The sequence below is a fragment of the Solanum stenotomum genome, chromosome 9 (assembly GCF_019186545.1).
Source record: "Solanum stenotomum isolate F172 chromosome 9, ASM1918654v1, whole genome shotgun sequence".
NCBI classification, from domain to species: Eukaryota; Viridiplantae; Streptophyta; class Magnoliopsida; order Solanales; family Solanaceae; genus Solanum; species Solanum stenotomum.
In genome coordinates this window covers 36,618,289-36,629,931 of record NC_064290.1, presented here as the reverse complement: position 1 = coordinate 36,629,931, position 11,643 = coordinate 36,618,289, and the positions used below count along the sequence as shown (strand labels likewise).

At 33.9% G+C, this 11,643-nt stretch overlaps 1 protein-coding gene across 7 annotated transcripts; it reads right to left on the bottom strand.

Moving 5' to 3' along the window:
* Positions 1 to 1,097: 1,097 nt before the first annotated feature.
* On the bottom strand, positions 1,098 to 8,239 carry LOC125876865 (probable plastidic glucose transporter 2). 7 transcript variants are annotated; one of them, XM_049558126.1, is made up of 15 exons: positions 8,062 to 8,239; positions 7,393 to 7,492; positions 6,993 to 7,104; positions 6,782 to 6,849; positions 6,567 to 6,699; positions 4,793 to 4,892; positions 4,593 to 4,705; positions 4,396 to 4,489; positions 3,984 to 4,137; positions 3,637 to 3,780; positions 3,440 to 3,513; positions 2,783 to 2,871; positions 2,128 to 2,242; positions 1,764 to 1,949; positions 1,098 to 1,421 (listed from the first exon to the last, which is right to left on the bottom strand). In XM_049558126.1, the coding sequence occupies exons 2-14, from the start codon at positions 7,478 to 7,480 to the stop codon at positions 1,767 to 1,769; spliced, it is 1,467 nt and encodes a 488-aa protein (XP_049414083.1). In that variant the 5' UTR covers positions 7,481 to 7,492; positions 8,062 to 8,239; the 3' UTR covers positions 1,098 to 1,421; positions 1,764 to 1,766. The 7 variants fall into 7 exon arrangements, with proteins under 7 accessions (XP_049414083.1, XP_049414085.1, XP_049414082.1 ...); XM_049558128.1 differs by having other exon boundaries at positions 1,098 to 1,417; XM_049558125.1 differs by having other exon boundaries at positions 1,098 to 1,389.
* Positions 8,240 to 11,643: the final 3,404 nt, after the last annotated feature.

The following is an 11,643-nucleotide window of genomic DNA, read 5'->3' as shown; positions in this document are numbered from 1 at the left end:
GCCTGCAAATTACAGAAAGTAAATTGTTTGTGTAGAAGGGTTCTCCCCTTGTATTGTTAAGATATGATTAAGTAGAATTTTAAGTGGGTCGGATTGAATTTAGTTGGATCTAAATTTGATTAAGAGAAATTATTATTTTTGATTAATTTAAATTTCAGCCGATTAAAATCTGCCATTTCATCAATGAAAGAATTAATTATTATTCTTAAAGAATCTGTTAAATGAAAGGGTAATATAGGTCTATATAGGTGGATGAAAGACTATTTTGAAGCTCAAAGGTGGTGCGAGAGTATTTTTGTTCCATTTCCTATACTTGAAAGGCATTTACTTCAAACCAAATGAAATATACATTTATTTGCTAGGTTGTTATCAATTTAGTTCAAATGTTCGATTATTAATACTCCCTCCGTCCACAATTGTTTGTCAGGTAAGGTCATGCACAACCCTAAGGAAAATTTAATACAAGGTATAATTTGACTAATATAATCCTACTATATCAAGAATACCAAAAGTCCACATAACTTTTCAATTGAACTACACAATCATTAAGGGCAGAATTGGAAAAAAGTGACTAATTATTTCTTGATTGTTTAAATTGACAATTAATCTTGGACATTTATTTTTAGTATACCTGCCAAACAATTGTGGACGGAGGGAGCAATAAACAAAAATAAAATTGAAAACAATTGTGGACGGAGGGAGCAATAAACAAAAATAAAATTGAAAGACAAGGTAATGACTGATGACTCTACCGCAAGATGTAATGGTGAACATGATTATATAGAATGTATATATATAATTATAAAAAAGATCAGTATATAATTTCTTGGTTTGATTCGTTTATTTCTTCAATTTTTTAAACAAAATTAAATCAAAATATTATCGATGGTTAAAAATGTAAAATCAACTTGCAATACAATCAGATTATTTAATTAATTTGAATAAATCAAATCCTATATGGTGCTCCACCCCATTATTAATGGGATTGCTCCCACAACTTACATTTGTATTTGCCAACTAAAAGATGAAGATTATATTATATACAACCTTAAGCCTTCTTAGTTTAACAACATTAAATTAAGCAACTGAAAACACACTTAGACAAAAGTAACTTCTCATTTCTGGTATATAAACCAAGTCCTTACTGTAACAACATTATTGTTATCTTATAGGGGCAGGGATGCCCAATACTAGGAGCTGCTAAGAGACCACAACCCAATAGTTATTCTATTTAAGTACTCTATTTACAGAGCATCCTGCAGGCTGCTGGGAAAAAGCTACTACTGCCAGAAACAATTGTATGAAGACTTACAACGATCAGGATGAGTCGCGAGACTAAGTAGAAATATTTGCTGGTCGCATTCCATTTACTTCCAAACCTGGAAAACACTTGGGTATTGATTTCTTCTTAGAAGAACTATCTACAATTAAGGGGAATGAATATTTTCACCTTTTTCAAGAAGAAAATGCATAAAAAATACACAAATGAACTATGTATCTATCAATTTTCATTTTGACAACATCTAAAAGCCTATTTAGTTTCCAATTAGGGCCTGTTTGGATTGGCTTTTGGCTTATGACTTATAAGCCAAAAGCCATAAGTTAGGATTTCTAACTTATGACTTTTGGCTTATTTTTGTTATTTTGGCTTTAAAATAAGTGCTTATAAGCACTTTTTAACTTTACCCAAACACTTCAAAACTGCTTAAAAGCTATTTTGACTAAAAAGCACCTAAAATAAGTCAATCCAAATGGGAACTTACTCTCTATTCTTGTGGAAGAAGGGCAATCTCAATTTCTTGAAGTGACTTTCCCTTTGTTTCCATCACATTCCTCTTTACAAATACCACGGCCATCACGCAGAAGGTGCCAAATATGGAGTATAATAGGTGTGGCCCAAGTTGGTCGAGCAAACGCAAGAACATCAGTCCAACAAAAAAGTTAACCACCTAAAGAAAGCACCATAGACAATTAAGAAAAGCAGTTGTATTGACTTCTAAGCTCTCATTTTTTTTTCAACTCCTTCACTTCCCTAAATAATTGAACAATGGCGTAATCAATCAGCTGAAGAGAGGTCGGATACCAGTTGTAAACAGAAAAATGGAGAATTTGATGAGACTAATTTACCCAGTGAACTGACATACAAAATGCCATAGCTTTAGCCCTAATTCGACTGGGAAATATTTCTGGGAGGAGGAGACCAGGAACTGGACCAGCTCCAACAGCAAATGTCAAGACAAACCTGCATAACGAAGTTTCAAATAGATACATACATCTTGTTCAGTAATTTAATATATGCTTCCATTACTAAATTAAAGAGGAAGGATAAACTTATCTGGTCACACTAACAAGGTAAACTTGGAAAGAAAAAAAAAAACTCAGATTATTTTCATGTTACCAGTCCTATTCTACCATAGAAAAGACAAGAAGACTGCAAGTAATGTTGCAAGTAAAGCCTACAGGTATTACAAGCTGCAGTCATCCGTTGGGTCCTTAGGAAGGGAGTGAAGGATACAAATTTGTGCAACCAGGTGAAAACATGATCCCAGATTATCGACTTTCAAACAACCAAGAGTGCAAATGTGTTTTTAGTTCACATGTACTTTACTATTAAAAGTTGATTTATTGAGTTTATCCTTTGGACTGCTAGATGTGGGTGCTAATAAGAAATGTTATAACAAAGAAACGATTTCATCATAGATACTGCTCCATATTCTAGCACTGGCATCAACCTGTACAAATCAAATCATCTGTAAGAATTCTAAGTCAAGGAACTACTCACAGCAGCATGCCACCAACAGAGAAGTAAAAAGCTCCATAATTTGATGCAATCCCACTTGAAGCAAACGCTTGAAGGGCCATGGCCAAAGCCTAAATAATTCAATTCCCCAAACATGTCAAATTTCAGATAATCCAACTACTACAAATAGTCTAAAGATAAATAGAAATGTCTTTATCACTAAATTTGCCAATATAAGGTCCAAGTATGAATAAAATGAGGGAGAGAGGGATGTTTCAGAAAATGAATTCATATACTGAGCAACATATGTTCTCTTTTTCTTCTGCAGAAGTAACTGAATGTATTAACAAAAGTAGCACCCAGGAATGGCCTTAAATTAGAAAATGCAACACATGGCCCCTAGGAAGAATTCTAGGATTGCGTCAAATTAGCTCATTTCCACCGTCTTTATATCCTTCCAACAAACAAGTAACTGAACTTGCCTCTAAGAACCCGAGACGGGAATGTAAATAGAAGACATTCCCTGGAAAGCCTCACAACCTGGTTGTCAGCTTAACAATTATGACATTAGAGAAATTGAAAGATTCATCTCAATACATATATTTCCTTGAGCTTAATGCAATATTTTAGGCAAGAAGTTTCGTTCCAAGTATTAATGATCCCAGTGCAAGCAGGTATTTAATAAGTAAGATACATTACCATTCCAAAGAAGCTCCAATGAAGGAGGACTTTCCTTCCTAATTTGTCCATCAGAACCAAGGCCACAATTGACCCTGGAAAACCGTGGAGAGGAACAGAAGGTTAGCTACAGACATTGGACCAATTTCGAGAAACTTAAGAACACAGGGGAAGATAGAAGAGAGGAACACAACCCGAGGATGTTCACTAGTCTGTACCTGTCAAGTTTGCAATCCCAATAAAAACATTTGCCAGGTTCGAGGATACTCCCGCACGTCTAAATACAGTTGAAGAGAAATAAAACACAGCATTTATTCCAGATAGCTGTTGTAAAGCAAATAGGGTTGCCCCAATAAAAACAACTGCAAAAGGAGTAAGTAAATGACAATGGACTTGGAAAGTTTATAATGGATTAAGAGAACAGACAAAGATTCTGTTATAGCAGTGAAGATTCTGTTCGTGGCAATGCTACAGATGTCAAAATTTCATCAACATAAAAAACTATTAACTCTGGGATTGTAAATAAGGGAACTGTATAACTAAACCAGAAATTCACTATCTTTACCTCTAGAATGCCGTCCATTGAGCAATTCAGAGATTTTAACACTTTCAGTTTCGTCCCCTCTATCCGACTTTGAAAGCTCTAGCATTGCACTTTTAACATGTGAACTTCCTAGAAGCCTCTCAAACTCAAATTCAGCCTCAGCAAGTTTTCCTCGCTGCAGATAACAGAAAATTAAGCAACTAAATTAATCGACTAGCAGGATAGAGCCAATTGATCCTCGTCTTTACTAATATCATCCCTTAGCTTATGGTATTTAGTGAATCAGCCAGCAAAATTTTCAGTGCCAAAGAAATTTACTTTATTAGATTTATATATTTACATATGACAGCTATAGCAACCTAGAAATGAGTCGGAGGTTGCAAATTGCAGAGTAATCATCGTAAAGGTGCAAGAGGCCCATAAAATAGAATACCTTATATAGCCAATGAGGGGACTCAACACAAAACATCATAGCAAGTGCAAGTATTGCAGCAGGAATAGTAGACACCCAAAAACATACACGCCACCTGTACATATCAGAACGCATAATGAGCTCAGATACAACTTCATTGTTTACACGAGACAAGTCATCTACAAAAGCTTCTCCACTAGATACACTATCTATCTTACCAACCCACTATATTCTTGACAGGGATCCCTATAACAAGAGCTGCCATCAGCCCAAGACATGTTGCTATTTGAATCAAACTCCCGTAAGTACCCCTCACATGAGCAGGAGAAACCTGCAGCAACATCAAGAGTTATAACAGAATTTGAGAAGGAATAAAATAACTACAAGCATCAGGCCCTAAAGCTAACAGTAGTTTCACCTCTGCAACGTAAAGAGAAGCAACCGGAGGACCCACGCCCAATCCTAATCCCACTAAAAATCTTCCTGCGAGCATGCCTGCTAGAGTTTTGGCAGTTGCACTGGAAAATAAATTTGTCAGTAACAGTGCAATGACTTTAAGAAAAAAGGAGAATCATAGGAAATCTGATACCAGAACCATGAGAAGGAAAACACAATTCTGTTACTTTTAATGCGACAAGCGAAGCATCTTTTCAAAATCCTCAAACAAGATCAACAGAAGTAAGGAACTTCCATAAAAGCAATTTCAACCAGAAGATAAATGACAAAAAGAAAAGAAGAGAAACTTCAATTCCCAAGAAAAGGGTGCTGGAGAAATTTTTTGTGATTTTAAGTTTTCCAGACCAACTACTAAGATTTCAAATCTCACAAGCATACGCTATCCTGTCAACAACAAGTCTCCCTCTTACTCAAACAAGCCTTTAAACTATGTACATAGCATTATATACTGTAATTTTTAATTACCTAAAAAGGCATACTTGAGATTTCAGAACACAACATTCAGTTATTCAAATTTGCCAGAAATAAATTCATACATTAAATCAATACCTCTATTAGCTATTTTCAAGTGAACTACAAAGGCTTCTCCAGAATACCTTCATAATGATCACTACCTAGCGTAAACATACCATCTAATCAACAAATATACACTAAGACACCTGAATGTAAATGCACATAACCAAACAAACTACAATGTGGAACTTTAAATGTAAAAAAGGGCAGCTTGGTTCACTAAGCTCCCACTATGCGCAGGGTCCAGAGAAGGGCTGGACCACAAGGGTCTATTGTACATAGTCTTACCCTGCATTTGTGGAAGAGGCTGTTAACGACTTGAACCCATGACCTCCTGGTTACATGGAAACAACTTTACCAAATACGCCAAGGTTCCCCTTCAAAGCGAAACTTCTTAATGTAAGAGGAATAACCCTTTTTCCCCGTATTATACTCAATGGTTCATGTACATGTTTCTTAAGTCACTACTGCACACTTAAGTGTATACCACATAGAAGCTATATGGTCTTCGGGTGCAACAACGTTAGAAAAACTAGACATTTGTCATAACCAAGAAGACTTGAATGCAAAATGAAGAGTTGAGCATAGTGTGTTTGATGAACAAAAATTTACATTAGAACTATGGTTACCCAGATTGATAGTGAGGAAAATGGACAAAAGAAAAATAGGCCACAAATTGCCCTACTTCCATAGATGCAATCATGCTCATGGGTCTTTCTGGGACATCTTTTTATCTCTTTACTGTCATTAAATGAAGATGTAGTAGTTTCTTTCCACGTGTCTTGTAATGCAAATACTCTTTTCGTTTTTCCATTGTGGTGGTGTCAGAGGAAAATCTCTCAGGCAGAATCCTTCTTAAGAAAATACCCAAGTAACTTTACACAGGCCTTCCCTAAATCATGGGACCTCTTTTCTTCTCATAAACTCTTTAGTGCACTGACTTTCTAATAAATCTTTATCAGGAACATTATCAAAAACAGCCTTCCTTAGAAGAAGTGCCTGTAAGACCCAAAATATATCTTAATGCAAAAAGGAGTGTGGCAATTTCTCTCAACACATAGTAATGACTCTGAATTCAGCCATCCTTCTATATTCCAAGTAAAACACAAATAAAGAGACTATATTAGCAAAGACAACAAACTCGTTGATAAGAGAAACAACCTTTAGTTTACCACCCAAACCATGGATATAGAGATAAGCATAGTAGGACATTTGGATATTACCATAAAGAAGCACCCATAAGCATAGGCAATGAGCACAACTGAAAGGCTCGACGACGGCCAACTCCATCAGCAATCCAACCACTTATCAAGGATCCAGCAAAGGCAGCTGCCAGACAAGTACTCACCACCAGACCTTCATTCACAGGAAAATATAAAACTTAGAATTCAAAAAAAAAAGAAATGACATATATTCCAAAAGAATACATTGCAGGTACCTTCCGCCAATGTATCCCCGCTGAAGCCAAGATCAACTGAAATACTTTCAAGTGGTTCATTCACTACCCTGCAGAAGACACAGGGAATGAGACAATTTCTTTTCAATCAAGGAGAAAATCTCTGAAAATAATCTCCAGATCTAACCGAAGATAATGCACAATTTTATAGAAAGAACATTGCAGAGAAAAGAGTATAATTTCCAGAACTAACCCAAGATGATAGCCAAACAGAAATGCAACTATTGTTGCCACGAGTACATGTGGACACGAATACTTCCAAGAGGGATTTGTCATCTCTTTCTCTACACCATTCTGAAGAGCATCTAAGTTGAAATTCAAGAATTTCAAAGAATGTTAGAGAACGAATCAAAATAAGTGAGAGATATATGATAAGAGATTTTTCTAGCTCTGTTTTTCTTTTTTCCTTTTTCATTCCAGTTATATTGATGGTGCATAGGAAATGCAGTCAATCAGAATACTAACACATACTGAGAATTCTTGAAAGTTGTACCCAACGGATCGAAGGAACTGAATATTACCTTGGTGAATAATCCTCTTTATATATAATTAAAAAAAAAGATAGAGAGCTAGTTACAAGAGAGTTGACCCACCTGAATCAGCTTCAACATCAGCATTCATGGAATCTCTGGATGTCATGCGCTTATACATTGAGGGTGAAGCACTCAAGTGTCCCCACATACCACAACTGAGCTGTTAAAGAGAACCAGAATCACTCAGTGTCACATAACCTTTAAGAAACCGTTTTAGATGTTAAAATAAAAGAGATCCAATCAATTTTAAGTCCAGAGAATAAATTGTTCTAAAATACTAAAGGACAGGAGAATCACATCTAATGAAGTACATACCACTAACAACTGCAAAGCCAAAGTTAGCAAAATTTAGTAAAGGTTTAAGAAATGTGAAAAACAATCAGAATTACATTTAAGATGCCAAGTGCTTATTTCGTTTGCACTAGTATGGCCTAGCAATAAAGGCTTTAATAAATATAGTATTATCATATACCAAATTGTACAGAATAGTTTTGAAAATTTCTGTTATATTGTGTTGGTGAAACTAGAATTTGATTAACTACACTTACAACTACATGGAACATGGAATAAGGATAGTTTTCTCATCCCAAATAGCAAACATACTAAAAAAATAATAATAACTCGACTTCATTTCATATGTCTTTCTTGACATTCAAACATCATAGATGAGTAGATTTGTTGAGCCATGCTTTACAATTCTAGAATAAACATACAAAGGAATTCAATTACCGCTACAAGAAAAGTCCTCTTCTCATACGAAACTGCAACCGATGAAACCTGTACCAAAGAAGAGAGATAGATGCCTTTTTGTTTTGTTGCTGCTAATATACGCCTCCGATACTGCACCTGCTATATACACTTCTGTTTACCTTTTTTTTTCGTCTTTATTCATTTTTCTTCTCTTTCTACATCTCTCTGGTCTTGTCCCTTCACGCTAAGGGGTGTGCATTCGGTTTTTCGGTTTGGATTTTAAGTTTTTGATTTTGTAAAAATGTAACTCAATCCGATCCAAAATAAATTTGGTTTGGTTTGGTTTTCCTCTATTCGGTTCGGCTTTTTTCGGTTTGGTTATTCGGTTATGTCAATAATTAATAACATATATAACCAAAGTAATAATATTTAATCCCTTAAATATACTTTCTAATATAAATTATAAGTAAAACTTAAAGTACAATACTTATAAGTATATCTATTATAGATGTAATTCAAACATAAAATATAAACGTAATCATCATGAAAGACAATAACCAAAAAGGGACAAAAGTGGTTAACTCCAACTTAATTCTAAGCCTAAACATTATATATATATATATATATATATATATATAATTCGGTTTTTTTCGGTTTTATTTTTAAAATCCAAAACCAAACCAAAAAACCAAACAAAGTAATTTATTAATCCAAAACCAATCCGAAAAACCAAAAAACCAATCCAAATAAAAATTCGGTTTGATTTGGTTTGGTTATTCGGTTTAATCCGAATAGTGCACACCCCTACTTCACGCACGTATAAAACAACAACAATATATGTGGTGTTCGAGAATGATGCCGCTGCCACGTGTTATTGGCTGAGGCACAAGTACTTTTTAAAGGGAAAAAAAGATAAATAAATATAACTTCAAACTATCGTAAATGGTATGCAATACGCTTCGTCATATTTTTTGTGACATTGGTGCCCCTGCCGTTAAAAAACTAGAGCATATATATCATTTGTACGGTAGGGCACCATGTGTCCCTAAAGTATGATGGAGGGTTTTGCATACCATTTACGATAGTTCGGGGTATATTTGTCCTTTTTTCCTTTTTCAAAATGGTGGCGGGTAGGGCTGTTCAAAATCTAACCGAAACCGATAACTCGAACCGGAAAAAAGTTATTGGTTTATCAGTATTGGGTTATTGATTTAGTGGTTTTGATAATGATTTTGATTTTTTTTATCGGGTTATCGATTCTTAACGGTTTGAAGTATTTTCTTAACGGGTTAACCGAAAACCCGATAGTAAATTAAATAATTATATTTATACCATTTTGTATATAAAGTCCTTGACTTAGAGTTTGGTTTCCTACTTTTATATTTTGTTGCCTCAAACACTTGGTTATTCTACAATGTAAAAGTGTTTGCCTTTGAGCAAGATGTAACTTGTGAATTCATGTGCATGGTTTATTTTGTTTGTTACCTTGTTTCTAAGTGATTTTCAATGTTTTTTTTGTGTCAAATCTTAACGGTTAAACCGATAACGATCAAAAATCGATAAACCAATAACCGATAAGCCAATATCTTAATGGTTCTATAACGGTTTAGTATCTCTACAAACCGATAAACATTAAAACCGAACTGAATCGACCAATACGCAGCCCTAGTGACGGGTCTTATCTTATTATCTTTCTTTCTTCTTATAATTATTAATTATTAATTATTTAATAACTAGGAAAATTATGAACTCTTTTATTAAGCTTACATAAGATCATTCGGTAATATTCATATTTTGATACATACATTACAATAATTATTAATTATTTAATAGCTAGGTACATTATTTGTGCTTCACACGAGACTGAACTCTTTTATTAAGCTTAGATATGATCATTCGGTAATATTCATATTTTTGATACATACACTATAATAATTATTAATTATTTAATAGCTAAGTACATTGCTCGTGCTTCGCACGAGATTGAACTCTTTTATTAAACTTAGATATCATTCGGTAATATTCATATTTTCGATACATACACTACATTGTCAAGAACATTTTTTTAAGGTAAAACGTTCATTTGAAATCTTAAAGTGCTATATAAGAAAATCTCAATAGAAATAGTTGATCAGAAGTAACGAAATTTTCTAAATTTCAGGAAGTTATAAAAAACAATATCAGCCGTTAAAGAAGAGACCAAAAACCTCGAACAACAACACTCTCAAGTAAAGTGTAACATAACATCCATATAAGAACATAATTAACTAAATTCAAATGGAAGACCTTCGGTTCCTTTCTTACGAACCTCCATCAACCTCTTTTTTTTTTTATTATAGTATGTTGTATCATGTATATGTCAAAAATGACCCTAACATTGTTAATACCATAAAGGTTTATTCTCATTGTTTCAAAATAGTCATTGTTATTGCTTAGGTTTCATATCACCGGCCCCAACTTATCTGGAATTGAACCATAGTTATTGTTATGATTATAGTATTCAGTTACAAAGAATAAATGCAATGATCAACCAAGCAGTAGGTGGCATGTGAATGAAGTTGTTAACAACGGGATATTCTAAACCAAAATTTTGATACATAACATATTAAAATCTCACATCATAATTATATGAGCACTTGAACTCACAAATATCCACAAATAATAATAAAGACGGTTACTTTCCTAACAATCATAAAGAAAAAGACATGTTTCTTAACATATATATTTCAAAAAGATAGTTTTTCGGGTTGTATCCAAATTACAATCCACATATTTAATTGAAAGAAGTCAAAAGAAAGAGTTCAGTATAGTAAAAATGATCTTTAACGGTAGGTAATAGCTTAATCACCGCTAAATATGTATTTTCAAAGACAATTAGTATTCTTTATAAATTTCCCTAAAATCTATAGAAACATTGAATCTAATGACAATTAATAAATATCGGTAAAGACTCTAGCACTCTTTGTTAATGTACATATTTATTGTCGATAAAAAATATTTTTTGTTATAGTGTATTTTGGGCATCTGTTAGTTTCAAGTAAACTTGATCTCATATTATGTGCAAAAACAAGAAAGGAAGAAATATGACAAATTAGTAAACTTGCGATAAAAGAAGCGGACTAAGGGTGTGTTTGGTATGAAGGAAAATGTTTTCCCAGAAAATGTTTTCCTGAAAAATAAGTAGATTTTGACTTATTTGCTTATGTTTTGTTGGTGAGTAGAAAAAATATTTTCCGAAAAAGATTTTTTAGTGTTTGATTTATGAATGAAAATTATTTTAAAGAAAATATCTTTTATTTTTACTAGAGAGTAGAAAATATTTTTTAAAGACAAACTTAAATATTTTGGGGGAGGGTGGGGCGGTGCGGGAGGGGGTGGGTGAGATGGGGTAAAAAAATAAAATTTTAAATTGAAAATATTTTTTAAAAACTAACTTTAAATTTTATATTTTTTTGTGGGTGGGGGTGGGTGGGAGGTTAGGGGGCTGGGGGGTAGGGAGGTCGTGGGTAAGGGTGGGGTGGGTGAAAAAATATAAATTGGAAATTGGAAATATTTTTTAAAAACAAACTTTAGATTATTTTTTTTGGGAGGGGGGTGGTAGGGGGCTAGCGGGATGAGGGG